This window comes from Anoplophora glabripennis, unplaced genomic scaffold, assembly GCF_000390285.2.
Source record: "Anoplophora glabripennis isolate ALB-LARVAE unplaced genomic scaffold, Agla_2.0 scaffold61, whole genome shotgun sequence".
NCBI classification, from domain to species: Eukaryota; Metazoa; Arthropoda; class Insecta; order Coleoptera; family Cerambycidae; genus Anoplophora; species Anoplophora glabripennis.
In genome coordinates, this window is record NW_019416237.1 from 1,189,281 (window position 1) to 1,208,066 (window position 18,786).

The 18,786-nt window shown below is 30.1% G+C and overlaps 1 protein-coding gene across 1 annotated transcript in view; it reads left to right on the plus strand.

Annotated features, from left to right (window-relative positions):
- The first annotated feature begins 960 nt into the window (after nucleotides 1-960).
- LOC108917709 (putative vitellogenin receptor) overlaps nucleotides 961-18,786 on the plus strand; it is a 31,541-nt gene continuing 13,715 nt past the window's right edge. The window contains exons 1-12 of the mRNA XM_018724446.1: nucleotides 961-971; nucleotides 1,039-1,229; nucleotides 4,318-4,445; nucleotides 4,500-4,743; nucleotides 5,616-5,897; nucleotides 7,012-7,313; nucleotides 7,368-7,555; nucleotides 13,646-13,847; nucleotides 13,923-14,235; nucleotides 14,312-14,572; nucleotides 17,144-17,288; nucleotides 17,343-17,539. Coding sequence (XP_018579962.1) covers nucleotides 961-971; nucleotides 1,039-1,229; nucleotides 4,318-4,445; nucleotides 4,500-4,743; nucleotides 5,616-5,897; nucleotides 7,012-7,313; nucleotides 7,368-7,555; nucleotides 13,646-13,847; nucleotides 13,923-14,235; nucleotides 14,312-14,572; nucleotides 17,144-17,288; nucleotides 17,343-17,539 — 2,464 coding nt within the window. The remainder of the gene's footprint in view (nucleotides 972-1,038; nucleotides 1,230-4,317; nucleotides 4,446-4,499; nucleotides 4,744-5,615; nucleotides 5,898-7,011; nucleotides 7,314-7,367; nucleotides 7,556-13,645; nucleotides 13,848-13,922; nucleotides 14,236-14,311; nucleotides 14,573-17,143; nucleotides 17,289-17,342; nucleotides 17,540-18,786) is intronic.

An 18,786-nucleotide genomic window follows, 5' to 3' on the forward strand; every position in this document is an offset into this window, starting at 1 on the left:
CTACTCCAAAATATTCTGTTGTGTATATAGAGCCCGAGCCATGTGGTAAACTCGAATCACGTGGTCTTTCAACAACCAATCACAGCCCGAGTAGCCAGGGCCCCGTCAGCTGCCGGCATGTCTCGATAAACAAATCTCTCGTACCTGTGGCTACGCACAACACTTTTTGTCGCATTCATTTAAAATCTTTATTTGCATCAGGGTGTTATTAAAAACCATTCAATTTGTCTGGCAATTTACACGTATTTTCAATATTAGTTAATAAACATGCTATAAAAATTTTAGAATGCCTAAAGTATATTTTTTGCGTATATTAATTAAACATATTTGGGGGGTCAGGTCGTACTTTCAAACGGACAAAATAGTCTGGGATTTTTGTTTCTGGGTTATATAAAATGAAAGATTAAAAAAATTGCCTAACAGATATTTTTTTGCAAATGTCACATGTTGCGCAGTAGCAAAATAACCACAAACGCTCTGCCTGACTCACGATTCCAGATTCACCCATTGATGAAATACTATTTTTTTACTATTTCAACTTGCCTAAAATACATTCCCTAAATTCGTCGTCAGCTCTTTGACTAATACCTCTAAAAACTCCCCCTAGCATTTATAATTTCTCCTGGCAATTTGTTGAGGCTCCCCCAAAAAGTATATATTTTTTCGACAATATTTGTGTTTAAGTAATTTAATTTTATAAAAAAATTGCATAACTGAAAACAACATAAAAATTGATGTTAAAATTAAATACATATATGTATAAATAAATATTCTGATGGTTTCAATTTGGGTCAACCAGTATCTGCTTTGTTTTCAAGTCCAACAAAAAATATGTCCACCACAAAAAGTGTCTGATAAATGGTTACTGAAAAACCAAATTCCAAGTTGAAAGATACTTTGATTCTTTTCCACCTTAAACCTTATAGTGTTCACTACACTCTCAATTTTTCATAGTTTTAAATGTACAAAAGGTAAGTTTTTTACATGCAAAGTATTTTATAAATGCAAGAATAAAACTTACAGAAATTATTATTGTAGAATGGTAACAGTTATACTCCTGCTTGTGGTAGTTGCAACTACCTCTGCATTTTTGGATTCCCTTTGGGAATTTTCAAAAAATAACTGCACGGCAAATCAGTTTGCTTGTAGAAATGGTAATTGTGTTCCCACTTCTTTAAGGTGCAATGAAAATAATGATTGTGGGGATGGATCCGATGAGGACTCATGTGGTAAGCATTTTAAGCTTTTTTTACTTTTATTTAATTTTTTTTCTTAATATAAGTTATCTTCATTCAGTTGTAACCAACATTAAACCTTTGATACCGTATATGAGATCGTTTAGAATGAAAATATTAAATGAAATGAAATTTTAAAATAAGTATGTATGTAAGTACAACATTTTTTTATTGATAATTCTTGCGACATTTTTTTCTTTTTGCCTCTATGGAGTGTTACATTTTTAACAGCGCCATTCTTATATTTTAGATAGTACCTATGGGTTAATTAATTTTTTTTTCCATGCAGTACTCAATGAGATCTACATTACTAAGTATATTTTTTGTTGGAATTTGGTCTACTTACTCTATCCAAAAAATTTTCCCAAAAATTAGTTATATCACAGACAGCTTATTTGAATCGTACGTGTCTGTATTTGCAAATACCAAAACCACGTTTCGATACAGGAAATCACTTTAACTTTGCATTAATGTTAGAACGTATAACAACAAATTTCTTTATAAACAAATAAAAAAGTATTGAAAATATTTTACTGAAAATTCTGTAATTAATTTTTTAAGTTGTAATTAATTTTCAGATTTACTTAATTTTCACTATACTTTGTCCTTTACTAGTGAAAATTTATTATGCTATTCTGTTCTATTCTCAAAATTTCTTTATAATTCCCATTTATTTTTTTTTCAAAATTGTATACTTTTACTTCAAATGATATTCACTAAATCCAAATAAAGTCTAAAAATTTTCCAACAATTCTAATTTCACAAATTGGTAAGCTATAAAGTTACTGATGTCAAGCTTTTCATAAAAAATTAAAGATATTGTACTACTACTCTACGGACTAAAGTCCTGTCCAGCAATGAATTATACCTATGATATCTAGCAAACATGTTATCTTACCCATATTAATTAATAATTATTTAAAAAATTATAACCTTTTAAAATAAAGTATAATTACAAAAGCTAATACAAATAATTTATATTTAAAAAGTAAATTATTTAAAAGGGTAAATCAGTACTTTAGAATTGAATAGGCTGCAATAACAGCAATAATTTATATCAATCTCAACAGGCTGTCACATTTTTGGCATTACCGTTAAAAAATTTGACTTTTCGTTTTGTAAGTCTTGAATTTTAAATGTAATTTAATATCATAAATATTCAGATATCAATTCCCATTTTAAAAAGGAAGTCATTTGAAAAAGCAGTCCTTGAAATGCCGAAATAGGTCAACTTATCTATTGTGGTTCATTACACTAGTTTATTTTTGTCAAAGATGATTTTAGAAACTAAAAAAGAGAAGATTTCTTTGAAATTGTACAGGGTGATTCACTATTTTTTGACCCCCCCATTAACTTTTTTGTTTTAAGAGGTATAAAAAAATGTAAAATACGAAAGTTGCACGATTTTTTATGAATTTTTGAAAATGACATTTGAAAAACAAATGAAGTCCAAACAAAATGGCCGCGGATGTTAACTTTGTTAATTTAAATGGAACACCCTGTATATTTTTACATATTTTGATAGAACGTTCTCTGTCGAGCATAGTCATATAGGGTTTGTTGGGTCTATCTCTAACAATAAGCGAGATACTATTAAAAAAGGAAAGAAGGTTTTTTTATTAAGAAAATAAGATATCTTGTAATTGTTAGACCTCTTTCAGGCATTAATGTCTTTTTTCCAATTACGTAAGGATTTACAGATTTTTGTAATATATTTTAACATATTGCACATTGATATAGTCCTAAATGTGTACAGGTATTTTAACTAAATCTCACTAATTAGGCCGTGAGAGGCCTAATTACTCATGGACAATGTTATGCAGAAGTGTTTATTTTTTTAATAAAAAACATTATTTCCTTTTTTTAATAGTATCTCGCTTATTGTTAGAGATGGACCCAAAAAACTCTATATGACTATGCTCGACAGGGAACGTTCTATCCAAATATGTAAAAATTTACAGGATGTTCCATTTAAATTACAAAGTTAACATCTGCGGAAATTTTGTTTGGACTTTATTTGTTTTTCAAATGTGATTTTCGAAAAATTCATAAAAAATCGTGCAACTTTTGTATTTTACATTTTTTTATAACTCTTCAAACAAAAAAGTTAAATAGAGGTCAAAATATAGCGAATCACCCTGTACATTTCAATTAATTCAATACCACAGGTATGTTTTATTTTTAATTTCAATTATAATATGTATTTCGATGGATAATTTTTATTTTTCTATATAATTATAATTTACTGCGGATGTTGCTAGATATTGTGAGTGTAATTCAATGTTACACGGAGCTTTGTGTCAAAGAGCATATTATATGTATATTGTATAATTTAAAAGTGGAATATGTTTTATAAAAATATAACATACACGAATGCTTTATTGTTCAGAAACAATTATGAGCCCACAGATGAAGAGGATTTTTAAGATATTTATTCCACCATCCAGATCTGTCAGAAAAGACCCGCTGATTTGGTCTGTCAGGGTACAGATATTTAGGTCTCCATATACGTTAACATCGAATAGATAATATTTGCCAAATATTACGTCTCAGGGGATTCGCATTTCGGTTAATTGGCTAATTCTTTATCTGAAAGGTCTGAAGGAGGGGGCAGATATTTTAGGAGTTCTTAAAATCGACTATGGATTTGTTGTGCATGTTAGCGAAGATGAATAAAATAAATGTGTCACTTATGGGTATGTTCCGAATATTTTTAAAAATAAGAAAAATATGACATAGTGGATAGTGAAGTGGATCCAGTAAACAGAAAAAATCGGGACATACGCCTTTAATCAAAAATGTAAATCTAAAATTCCCTAAAAGTTTAAATTATTTAAACAGATACCTTTATTTTTAATTTAGCGTTTTGCAACATTTTTTAGCTTCTGTGACTGTATTAATGTAAATATCGATTGAGGAATAGATTCTTCAAAATTCCTTTACATATATATGACACCCTGTTAATTTTCAAACATAGTTTTATCTATCTTTTATTTAGTATTTTTTAAATAGATCCATATTTTTCACCATTGTCGTATATAAATCTTTAGTCTGAAATAAATCATTGGCATTTTTTTTGCAGATCTGATACTTTGTAAAGAACCGGTCTTCTTCCGTTGTAAGAATAAACGATGTATTAGCAAATCTTTTGTCTGTGATGGAGAAGACGATTGTGGCGATTTTTCTGATGAATTAAAATGTTCCGGCCAGGTATAAGCCCTTATTCCCTTCCTTCGGTTAATTATTCATGATCAATTTTTTTAGATTTCCAAACCGGTGACGTGTGAAAAAAGTCAGTGGCAGTGCACGGATAAAAAGTTATGCATACCAAAGGATTTTGTCTGCAATGGAGAAGTAGATTGTGCAGATCATTCCGATGAAGGAATAGGATGTACTTCTAAAATTGTTTGTGATGGTTTCAAGTGCAATAATGGTCATTGTATACCGAAGGAGTGGATATGTGATGGGCACAATGATTGCAATGATAAAAGCGATGAGCAGGATTGTGGTAAGACATTTATTTTTTTAGCAGGACACCTGTATCCCCTTTCAAATCTGAACAGCCTAATAAAAGTTGTAGGTATTTATTAATCGATTTGGACTAGATTTTCTTTAAAACATATTTTTTTAAATTAAAAAATTAAAATTGGTCATCCTGAATGTATTTTTTAATTCAGTTATTAATTATGAAACATTCTTAATAAATATAGTTTTCTTAGGAATGGGCATACATATGAAAAAAAAATTCTATTTTGTTGTAACCTGAATATAAATTTTGAAAAAATTATTGTTATATTTTGTCAGAAGTCTATAATTTTTTTTTTATAAAAGTACCTGGGACCCTTTCAGTGGTGGAATATTATTTAATAATAATTGATAATAGCCATATTAATAAATGAAATAGCAATTTTTATAAAAAGAGTATATAGATAGCATATAGTATATTACATTTATAATACCTCCATATAGGGTTTAACATGAGAGCAGGGAAGTTAAATCGATCGATAGCGGGTTCAATTATTCATGTGAAAATGTTAAACACTTTAACAGTTGAGTACTGTACAACGTTTTACATTATTGTGAAGCTCTTTTCATTCAAAAGAGAGAGAATAAACTAGTAAAATTTGTTAATCCTTATTACGATCATTAGTAAAGGTGAAAACATAAGTCCGTTTTTGGAAAACTGTATTTTCGTAGTTACGGGGACAAGCGCTGTTAATGTCAGCGAGAGTTATCGTTAAAAATGTTTACCGTTCTAGCATTTTATGATAATTTTTATCAAACTATATGTTACTGTTAACCAGTCTTTAAGGTTCATAACAACATAAAATATTTTGTAGGATTTCCACTGTATCCTAACGAACACATTTTTATTTACAGAACACCATTTCGATATCCAAAAGTGTAACATGGATGAGCACAAATTCCTTTGCTCCGACAATAAAACATGCATCGATTTACACATGACTTGTAACGGTCATAACGACTGTCTTGACAAATCCGATGAAGGACCTATGTGTTCTTTGAAGACATCCTGTGCAGAACATAACTGCTCACATGAATGTGTACAACTTCCGTCAGGTCCAACGTGCCGTTGTCCCACAGGTTACCATAATATCGATGAAAAAAATTGTAAGGACATCAATGAATGCGAACGGTATGGTAAGTGCTTGAAATTGTGACAAAAACTTTTTGAACTATTCACTCTTAAGATAATTCTTCGGTAGCTCTGGTAATATTAATGAATTCAATTTTTTAAATTATCTTCAATTATACAGGGTGTCCCATTTCTTCTGAGTACTACTTAACTTGGAACATCCTGAATATTATTGCATTTTTCAATTTCTCGTTGAATTTAATACCTACTTTGATGAAATATTAAATCTATGTAAGGAGGATATGAACGTATTCATAATTTTTTGCATAATCGGAAATATCAAATATCTTGTACATGGTAACAAGATACAGATTTTATCGTTGCTTCAAGCATAAAAAATATGTCCCCTGTATCAATTAATACATTTCAAATAAAAAATATATAATTATGAAGTTTAAAGTTTTCAATCAGGGTTATCTTTATAAATAGAACATTATGTTAAATTTGACACATATAGATCAAAATTTTATTTTTTTTCAATTTGTAATGGTTATTTAGGTCTAATTACTTACAGTTTGGGAGATGTGTGCAGTTTTCATATTTTTTGTTGGTATTTCCGCTTTAAAAAATAAATCCCGCATAATAAAATTTTCCGTCAAATTAAATGTGAAATTGATATTTGAATATTGTGTAATATAAATGTTGCCTAAATATAAAAAAAATATATAAGTTTATGCAAATAAACTTCTTGCCAAAGCAATTATTATGAAAATATGATGATATATGAAGTCGGTACAGAATATAAAGAAACATATTTATTATTAATAAGGAAATACACAAAATTTATTAGAAAAACACTAAAAATTTACAATAATTCTTGGAATACATTTTGCATGCATTGTAACAAATATTTTTTATTTGTTTAAAACAGTCTGATACTGAAACATTATGACTAACATAATATTTGTTTATTAAAGAAGTCTTAAATTTAACAAAAAATCATAATTGAGTAATATATACAGTGTCCCATTGTAAAAAATTATGTTGTGTAGCACTGAGAACACCCTGTATAATTGAAATTTTTATTAAAATATGAATAAATTGAAATATTACCAAAGTTAAAAAGGAGCTGTCCTAAATAAAAAAATAAAAATAAATACATATGAGAGTAATTTTTAGGGGTTTGTGATCAGAAATGTAAAAACACGCCAGGATCGTACGAGTGTTACTGTGATTCAATGTACACATTGCAACCAGATAAAAGGACGTGCAAGGCAGAGGGTGGAGAAGCCTTGATGATATTCAGTTCAAAAACCGAGATTCGAGGATACACTTTGCAATCTGAATTGTACTACTCTGTTGCCAAACGATTGAAGCAAGTAGTCGGCGTAGATTACGATGGCCACCATATTTATTGGACAGATATTTTTGCTGAACATGAAAGCATAGTAAGATCGATTGAAGACGGATCTGACAAAGAGGTAATATCTTTGACAAATTTCTGTAGAATTTCAAATATCTTTTGCTTTTGTTAGCTTCTAGTAACGTCGGGGTTAGGTTTACCAGAAGATTTAGCAGTGGATTGGTTGACTGGCAACATATATTTCACAGATGTAGAGAAACAACACATTGGTGTTTGTACGAGCACGGGAGACCATTGCACTGTTTTATTGAACAAGGATATTCGTAAACCAAGAGGAATCGTTTTGAATGTAGAACTTGGGTAAGCAATTCTTAAAAATTAAACTAATTTTAATTCCAGTTAATTTGATAAAATTTAGGTACATCAATGACCATATAATTTTAAGAGACTGATATATAGGATGTCTCGATTTATAGAGATAATTTACCTTAAAAAGTAACAAACAAATAAACTTCTTTTATATAATATAAATATACTTTAAGGGTATGCATATTTGGAAAATATAACTTTCTCAAAACTGCAAATGCTAAGCTCGCTATGATATTTTTTAAGTGTTAATTTTTTAAAAATTGTATTAGGAAATTTTTCATCTGAAATCTAATAGCAGACATTCTTCATCCCTTAAAATACTCCCGCAGCAATTTCTGTAAGGATCTATATATTAATTTTAAAATTATACGCTAGAGCGGCGCCAGAGATAGTTTTTCGATATTTTCAATGGTTAACAAGATACGGGAGGGATTTGTTAGGGCACGTTTTAAGTCACATGACTTTTTACATATGCGAACAGCCCGTAACTTTTTTATTTCTCGACTTAGAAGGGTGCGGTTTGGTTTGTTGGAATCTTTGGACTAAATGCTAGAGCGGCACCAGAGTTAGTTTTTTGATATTTTCAACGGTTAAAAAGATATGGAAAGGATTTGTTAGGGTACGTTTTAAGTCACATGACTTTTTACATTTGCGAACAGCCCGTAACGTTTTTATTTCACAACTTAGAAGGGTGCGGTTTGGTTTGTTGGAATCTTAGGACGAAATGCTAGAGTGGTACCAGAGTTAGTTTTTCGATATTTTCAATGGTTAATAAGATATGGAAGGGATTTGTTGGGGCACGTTTTAAGTCACATGACTTTTACATTTGCGAACAGCCCGTAACTTTTTTATTTCTCGACTTAGAAGGGTGCGGTTTGGTGTGTTGGAATCTTCGGACGAAATGCTAGATCGGCGTCAGAGTTAGTTTTACTATTTTTTCAACGGTTAAAAAGATATGGAAGGGATTTGTTAGGGCACGTTTTAAGTCACATGACTTTTTACATTTGCGAACAGCCCGTAACTTTTTTATTTCTCGACTTAGAAGGGTGCGGTTTGGTTTGTTGGAATCTTCGGATGAAATGCTAGGGCGGAGTTTTTCGATATTTTCAACGGTTAAAAAGATATGGAGGGGCTTTGTTAGGAAGTTACGTGACTTTTAAAATTGGCGAACAGCCCGTTTACCAATTGGATTCCCAATTGGATCTCTAATTGGATTTCCAATAGGGGTTCCAATTAGATTCCCAATTGGATTCCCAAGGAACAAGAAGGGCACATCCTGTATTTTCCACAATGACTGAGCCTTTTTCGCTTAATTAAAACAATGTACTGTCATAAATGTTAAAAAACCATAGGACGATATAAAAATTATTAATTTTATAAATTTGAAAAGCTTATATTAATTTTTTTTTTCAGTACATAAAAAAATAAAATTTTTTCAAAATCCAAAAAATTATTAAAAAAATCAATAAAAAATCTGCATTCGAATATTTTTTTAAAAATTTGGAATTATTTTTACTTTAAAATTAAAATTACTGCTTCGAGATTCTAGCTGGCCATCGAAACATCTTCTTTCTCTCTCTTTTTTCTTTTTGTCTTGTAAATTTGGATGTGGTTTTATTCATGTTTATAACCGACAATCTCAGTTGTTTTTGTAACAGATGCACTTTTAAATTATTTTTATTAATTTTAAACATATATTGTATACCAATGGCTTCATCACAATTTTTGCATAAATAAATTGTTCAAACAATTGTAACAGAAGTTGCAAATATGCAAATGCGAGGGTACTGTTTCTTCAAAACGTATATTATATCACTGTTTTAAATGTAAGTATTTATATAGGAATTCTCACGAATATTGAATTAATATTAATTGTTTATTATTATATTTATTTAAAAATAATATTTTCTTGCACGTCATTCAATTTCTAAATTTCTCAAAATATTTTCTCAATTCTCTATAGACAATTTTTTTAATCTTAAAGACAATGCCATCATAATTTCTATGGTATAAATTAAATTTCTCTTGAAATTAGGATAAAACTCATTTTGGACTTAATACAGTTTTGGAGAATTGTTCCAACAAATATGTACGGCATTGCTATTTTCATTCTTTATGTTATATGTCTGATGAAAATTTGTAAATGCCGTATAGTTATTAATGACCTAAAAATGTAGTAAAAACTTAATGAAAAATATTATCAGCTATGTAAAATCCACTAGTTAAAAATGTACAGCATTGTTTTTTTTTATTTTTTTTACTTATGAAAAGTCAATTACAGCCATAATATTTTGAATATAACATTTTTAGTTTATAAAAAGGAATTTTAAAAATATTGTAAATTTTCCAATTTATTTAATTGTTTTTAATTAGAATTTTTAATTTGTGCCATTAATTATAACCGGCCATGATTTAGTGCGATAGTTTTTGGTTTATCAAAAGAGTGGTTGCCGTACAGGAATTAATGATCTTATCGAAAAAAAAAAATAAAACTCAATTCTAAAATACAAGTAATTGTTTATAAACTTTTGCTTTAACTATAATTTTTAGACGACATAGTTGCTAAGAATTATTTAGAGAGTTAAATAATCATGTGGAATCAATGCCGTACATTTTTCAATGACTTGAAACNGGATAGTAACAACATTTTTCCAACATAAGAATATACATAAGGGTACATGGACTTCACCCAATGGAAAGACAGTAAACCAAATAGACCATGTAACGATAGAAAGTAAACATATTAACTACGTATTAGATGCAAGAAGTTATCGAGGGGCAGATTTGGATACAGATCACATGCTAGTGAAGGCAACGTTAAAATATAGAAAGCCGACTATAGGGCAGAAGAAAGGAAAAGTAAATAGTAAGTATGATGTTGAAAAATTAAAGGAGAAAGAAATTGTAAATGAGTTCCAAAGGAGGATTAAGAGGGAAATAACTGGAAGTGATGTAGAAGAAAAATGGCAAGAATTTGAAAAAATTATGGCGGATGGTGCACAAATTTTGAAGAACGATGAAAATAATGTGAAGAGTAAGTCCTGGTTCAATGAGGAATGTAAAGAGGCAATACTTAAGAGGGAGAAAGCGAGAATGGTATTGATAAAAAATAACACGACGAATAACAGGGAACACTATGACAAATGTAAAAAAGAGGCCAAAGTGGTATGTAGAAAAAAGAAAAGGGAATACATAGAAAAACAAATGCAGAACCTGGAGGACAAATATGGAAAAAAGAGAATAAGGGAGTTTTACAGGGGTGTAAAGAACGAAAGAGGAAGAGATCAGCAAAGCAAACAATTGTTTTGTAAAGATAAACAGGGGCAACTTGTGGGAGGAAGTCAAGGAAGTGTGGAGAGATGGGCGGAGTATTTTCAAGATGTATTTGGCGTAGAAGAAGAAGAAGAAAGTGATGAAGAACATTACCTAGGACTGAATGATTACGAAGAGGTGCCAAGCAAAGAAGAAATAGGAGAAATTATTAGATCGTTAAAAAATCATAAGGCACCTGATGAAAATGGCATAGTGGCAGAAATGTTGAAAGCGGGGGAACAGGAAATGGAAGAAAAAGTATATGACATAATAAAAGAAGTATGGGAAAAAGAAGTGATGCCTAATAGATGGAAACAATCGTTAATATGCCCCATACATACAAAAAGGAGATCGGATGGACTGCAATAATTATAGAGGCATTGCTTTGATGGATACGGTGTATAAGGTAATGGCGATAGCAATTAAAAAAAGATTAAATTTAGCGGCGGAACAAAAAATTGGGCAGTATCAATGTGGATTCAGAGAAAATAGATCAACCATGGATCAGGTATTTGTTTTAAAACAAATAATAGATAATAGTATAGATCAGAATCTGCCTCTTTATATGGTATTCATAGATTTTAAACAAGCGTACGATAAAATAAAAAGATCAAAAATATACAGTTNCATAAAAAAATAAAATTTTTTCAAAATCCAAAAAATTATTAAAAAAATCAATAAAAAATCTGCATTCGAATATTTTTTTAAAAATTTGGAATTATTTTTACTTTAAAATTAAAATTACTGCTTCGAGATTCTAGCTGGCCATCGAAACATCTTCTTTCTCTCTCTTTTTTCTTTTTGTCTTGTAAATTTGGATGTGGTTTTATTCATGTTTATAACCGACAATCTCAGTTGTTTTTGTAACAGATGCACTTTTAAATTATTTTTATTAATTTTAAACATATATTGTATACCAATGGCTTCATCACAATTTTTGCATAAATAAATTGTTCAAACAATTGTAACAGAAGTTGCAAATATGCAAATGCGAGGGTACTGTTTCTTCAAAACGTATATTATATCACTGTTTTAAATGTAAGTATTTATATAGGAATTCTCACGAATATTGAATTAATATTAATTGTTTATTATTATATTTATTTAAAAATAATATTTTCTTGCACGTCATTCAATTTCTAAATTTCTCAAAATATTTTCTCAATTCTCTATAGACAATTTTTTTAATCTTAAAGACAATGCCATCATAATTTCTATGGTATAAATTAAATTTCTCTTGAAATTAGGATAAAACTCATTTTGGACTTAATACAGTTTTGGAGAATTGTTCCAACAAATATGTACGGCATTGCTATTTTCATTCTTTATGTTATATGTCTGATGAAAATTTGTAAATGCCGTATAGTTATTAATGACCTAAAAATGTAGTAAAAACTTAATGAAAAATATTATCAGCTATGTAAAATCCACTAGTTAAAAATGTACAGCATTGTTTTTTTTTATTTTTTTTACTTATGAAAAGTCAATTACAGCCATAATATTTTGAATATAACATTTTTAGTTTATAAAAAGGAATTTTAAAAATATTGTAAATTTTCCAATTTATTTAATTGTTTTTAATTAGAATTTTTAATTTGTGCCATTAATTATAACCGGCCATGATTTAGTGCGATAGTTTTTGGTTTATCAAAAGAGTGGTTGCCGTACAGGAATTAATGATCTTATCGAAAAAAAAAAATAAAACTCAATTCTAAAATACAAGTAATTGTTTATAAACTTTTGCTTTAACTATAATTTTTAGACGACATAGTTGCTAAGAATTATTTAGAGAGTTAAATAATCATGTGGAATCAATGCCGTACATTTTTCAATGACTTGAAACAATGGGGCTAAAATAGATAGATAGGGCGACCTGCATTTAGAAGCCCTTTATCAGCAGATACGTATGGCATCACTAAAAAAAGTTATATATCTATCAATCCGAAACTTGCAGTATAAGTGCCCTATTGTAATAAATTATCAAAAACCGGGTCTACATTTTCATAGCTACACCAGCCCCCCCCCCCCCTAGGTGGAGAGGTTTAGCTTACTTGTCTACTCACCTGTACCAACAAGTATTGACAACATAATTTATTTCTAAAGTTATTGTTATATGTGGTAGTGAATGTCAAAATGACCCCTTGAAAATTTCCGATGGGCTTGTAGTCGAAAACTGATACTAATTTTTTAAATTTAATAACATGCCTCAACGAAAAGGGATTGTCAATTGTTTTTCAAAAGAATAATATATGTTTTATTACCTGATCTTCTGAATTCAGTGATATATGTTAACTTCATTTTCGCAAAATATTTGGGTTAAAAGATTGGATTAATTTGATTAATTTGAGCATTCCATTAAAAGTGTTTCAATTTTATTGTATTTTCTTGTTCTGTTTTTTGATTATGGATATTTTGTCGAGTTATTCTGAATGTAAGAAATATTAAGAAAACACTACTATTTCCGATGTTATATCAAGCAGGATTCCTATTATCTTTAATTTTTGTTAATTTATTTTTTTCTACATGATTAATTCACCTTTTCGTACACAATGTTTAATAATTGATAAAAAAAATCACAGTAAGCTAAGGCTAATAGAGTGGATAACGTCATGTTATTAGATTTTTAATAGAAATATATAGTTTCCATTTGTAGAATCAATTTTATAAAAAATATTGAATCTTCATCTGTTTTCACCTCCAAATAGAAACACCCTGTAGGTTTTTCCAAAGCTAAATTTACTGGACTATAAATAAACTTTCCTTCCTTAGGGACATGTATTGGACAGATTGGGGCAAACCTGCCGAAATAGCATATGCTTTGATGGACGGAACAAACGATCGCCCATTTGTGTCGGAAGATATACATTGGCCAAATGGTTTGGCTCTGGATTATCCCAACGAGAGACTGTACTGGACAGATGCAAGAAAAATGTCATTAGAAAGCATTCGATTAGACGGCACTGACAGAAGGGTAAATATAACGTTTGTTCAAATAAAAAATTTAAATGTATTTTTTTTCACATCACATTTTAATTTATTTTAATAGATTGTATTGGAGGGCATAGTCAAACATCCTTATGCAATCGCAGTATTTGAAAACAACTTGTATTGGTCGGACTGGGCGACACATTCCATACAGTCGTGCGATAAGTTCTTTGGAAAACGCCATCACACCATCATAAAAGATTCCAAAGAATATATATATGGAATAAGTATTTTCCATTCTGCCCTACACGCTAGAAATGATAATCCATGTGATAGGGCATTCTGTAGCGATATATGTCTATTAAAAGGGAAAGAGTACACTTGTGCCTGTCCCCAAAACAAAATTTTGGCTTTTGACAGACATTTATGCAGAGGTAAATATTTTTCCACACAAAACTTTCAAAAGCGTCGAAGACGTCTTTTCTAAAATAAAAATCTGTATTATTGCAGAAGTGAAAAAGAGACAAATGTTGATCCTTGGGTACAAGGATGTGTTAATTCAAGTGGAACACCAGTTGTTAGGGAAGCACGACGTTACAACCCTCACCTCAAGTGCAAAAAATATCGGTTGTTTGGCATTTGACAGCATTACCAATTCTTTACTGATTAGTGATCTGGACACTAAAACAATTATAAGCACCAATTTAAATACAGGAATAAGTGAAACGCTGGATGTACATGGTTTCGGAAAAATAACCGCTATGGAGTTCGGTAAGTACTATGACAAATCCTTAACTGCAGTCTACATTGACATAAACAATAAAAATATTATAAAATCATTCAATTTTCTGTAGTCATATCTAACAGTTTTATTTCTTTAATTTAAAAGTATACAGGGTGTTTGTATGTCGTAATAGGGGCAACCTTGGTTTTTTGTAAATATACAGGGTGAGTGAATTTTTACCCAAGAGCAGTGGTATAATTTTATCACAGTTGTCAAAAGCACGTTACTTACCTCAAAAGAACATGGTTGAGGAATTTCTGATTAAATTAGATTTCTTTTTTTGAAAAACAGGAACATATTTATTAAAGTAAAATTTTCATCATAATAACAGATCTAGGGAAGTGATTTTGACGGTCCACAAGTCAATAGCTTTCCAGATACAGGGTTGTTGAAACTAAAAATAATCCTTTTTTCTAAAATACATATCTCTGAATTATAAAAACTTGTACCGATGGGGCAGATACTAGAAAATGCTCTCAGAATTCAGTATCACTGATACTCCTGTCCACTTCTGTAAAAAATTAGGCGAAGAAAAGAAAGTGAACTGGGAAAGCCAAATTTTTTATATGTTGTGGGGGGGTGCTTCAAAAAGCTTAACTTGAGATTCGAGACCAAGATTTCCTATGTGCCTTTTCCGCCATCTTTTAAACAGTGGTGAATTTTTGTTTTTGCTATAACTCAGTTCCCCGTCGAGATAAAGAATTGTTGTTTTATTGTTTTTTTGTTCCTCTTTCGACGACCTACAATTTAGGTCTTATAAACTTTGCAACTATTGTTGTTAGTTGTTGAAATATCGAACAAAATAGATAAAAATTCAAAGATTTGATCTGGTTTTTCGGGTTTTTCTCTTTTTCCTTAATACTTATCGAAAACATGTCTATTATAAAACTTGTAGGGGATGTTTGTACGAGCAAGTGGGTGTTTTTATTTTTTCTCTAAGGTGATAATTGCGTGTTTTATCGCGCCGCGAAGTCGGCAAGTCCGTGCGAAGTTTTGCGGTAAATTATGGTTTTCGCGATAACTCGGTTCTCCGTCGAGATAGATTTGTTGTTTTGTAATTTTTTATTTCTCTTCCGACGATCTACAAGTCCTATAAACTTTTCACCTATCATTATTACTTGTTGAGATATATAACAACATAGATAAAAATTCAAAGATTCGATCTGGTTTTTCGGGGTTTTCTCTTTTTCCTTAATACTTATCGAAAATATAAATTTCTTTTGTCTTTCGCTAGTCCAGCGAGCAAAATCAAGAGATCGATGACTTCGCCCATGATTTCAACCGAATCGTCCTTTGATGCTTCTGCGAGTGCGATGGTTACGATCAGAGTGTCCGCATCTTCAAAGGTTTGTTCGACTCTGATTTCGGTTTGAACAAAATGAAGACGGAGCATTTTTATAAAGTTGTCTTTGTTCTTGTTTCTTATCTATTTAGTTCGATATCTCAACAACTAACAATAATAGGTAAAACAACAATTCTGTATCTTGATGGAGAACCGAGTTATAACAAAAACAAAAATTCACCTCTTTTTCCAAAATGGCGGAAAATGCACATAGGAAATCTTGGTCTCAAATCTCAAGTTAAGCTTTTCTAAGTACCCCCCACACCACAACATAAAAAAAAATTTGGCTTGCCCAGTTCACTTTCTTTTCCAAATGTACAGAATGACTGGACTATGAATATTTTGAAAATTGAACCTCATGGTATTTTCAATATCTTTTATTTTATTAAAAAACAAGCCATTTTTCTATTTATGGTAACCTAATATAACTCTAGAACTACTAATTTCTCAAGAAAAGTTAATTTTTTCTAAATGTATTATTTTAAATACAATATAATCATGAAAAGTCCGAGAAAATAATTGGCATGATTTTTTCCATTCCATACTCCCTTGTAAGAAATAGAAAAATGTCTACACCATTGTTTTTTCAAATTCATCATTGAAAATTGTATTTCAAACAAAAATAAAATCCTATGAACTTTTTTTTGAGAAACTAGTAGTTTTAATGGAAAAACTCTTTATTCATTGGCCATCTCAAAAAAATTTCCTCTGTATCTTATACCAGGGGGTTTAGTACCTATTTACAGTAGATTAAAATTTTTCTTTGTACCTACCTACAAACAACGAAATCTGTATTACAATTATTGGAAATTAACAAAATTGAAGAAAGGATTAAGTATTCTATATTCTTATATAAATATTGAATTTTCATTAGATTTTTTAAAAAAATACAAGAGAAACTTTTCACATGGAACAAGTGAAAAACATATTGACGATAAGAAGTGATAAAAATATCAAATGTAAATAATATTTGTTATTTGTTTATTGTACTTGCAGACTTATACATACGTTTTGAACATATTTGCTCCCATATACTTTTGTACCGTGCAGTCAGGATAAATTATTTCTTGCAAGTGATTAAAAAGATATAGCCAAAATAAGTTTTTGTGAAAATTTTAATCCACAACTATTTCATTACGTACTCGGCTAATAGATTGTCTCACTCTGCAATTGTGGTCTGTCATGAATCTACGTAACATTTTATTTTCTTTAAAAGATCCTATGGCAAACAACCTGTATATGTGCGATGAAAAGAAAGCAATAGTGGAAGTAGTTAACCTTAATACAATGTCCAGAAAAATTCTGCTCCATGACATGCATGGTGAAATTCCAGAAGCAATTGCTCTTGTTCCGGAAGAAGGGTAAGTCGTTAAAAAAAAAGCAAAAATCAGTCTATATTCACCACGTTTCCGTAGGGTAATGTTCGTATCATTAAGAAAAGTTGGTGGTCAGTCGGCTCATATCGACCGTCTTGCTATGGATGGCTCGGGCAGGACCCATATTGTAGAACAAGGCCTTTTGGGACCAGTTAGTGTTCATTATGACAGCGATGTGCACAGAGTATTCTTTGCCGATGCTGGTACAGGAAATATAGAATCCACCAGTGTGGAAGGTAAGATTTTCAAATGTTTTGTAAGATATTTTAATTATTCTAGCAAAAATTAGATAATTTAGAAACAAGGATTTGCTAAAAGTTTCTTAAATCTTTCAAAAATCAATGCAAAGACTTTACTGCGTTAATTTTTTTCTTTTGTAATACTTATTGTTGGTAATGGTAACTAATATTTTATGAGAGATTTGTTTGGTAAGGATGGGCCATATTTCAAAATTATCTTCAAAGATTTTTTTTTAACTTTATTTTAGTTAATCCTTGACATTTTAAATATTTCAATGAAAATTAATATATACAGGCTGTTACAAATTCGCTTCTCACTACAGGGATCTCGAAAACGGTAAGAACATTATGCCTCTAAAAAATCAAGGCTAACATGATTAGTTTTCGAAATATTTGAAAAAAAAACGAAATTTTGGAAATCCGTTTCTGTTTCATTTCAGTATTGTTTGAGGTGATATTGAAAAAATTATTAGAGAATTATTCCCGCGCCCATAGTTATTTCTAGGCTTCTCGAGTGCTCAAAATTCAAACAAATTAATCTTCATTTTCAACCTTTGCCAAAACGAAAATGTTTTTGAACATTTGCTGAAATTTTTTAAAGAATAATATTCAGTTGGCGTTTTGGTTGTTCATATGCATTTTTAACAATTAATTTGTCATAATAAAATTAAAATTGTAATGTTTTAACTTTGACGCAACAACTTATTGAGTTATGTATGACCAAGTGATGGTAATAGTTAATAATAATAAATGTTTTATTGCAACGCGTGGTCGTAATAGTTTAAATAACTAGATGGATTTCACAGGGTCTAACGACACTTACAGTGTACGATAATTCAATAAACAAAGAAATCTAAATAAAAAATTTAGATAAATTTGGAAAAATTACACTGAAGATGAATTTTTCGAGACAAAACGTGGTTCGGGCTGAGGCAGTACAGTATTGGGGATCATGAAGGTTTGCAAAAATTGTAATAAAATTTCTAGGGTTGTATTTAAAAAAATGAAGTTGATGATGGTCCTAGAGAGACGAAACGTTACATATGAAAATTGATTATGCCATTCGATAGAGGGCAAAAAGTGGCCATGAGAAAGTGTCCTTCTTTTTTCAATATCACCTTAAACAAGGCTGGAACAAAACCAAAACGGATTTCCAAAATTTCGGTTAATTTAAAATATTTCAAAAACTAATCATGTTAGCCTTGATCTTTTAGAGGCATAATGTTGGTGCCGTGATTACGCAA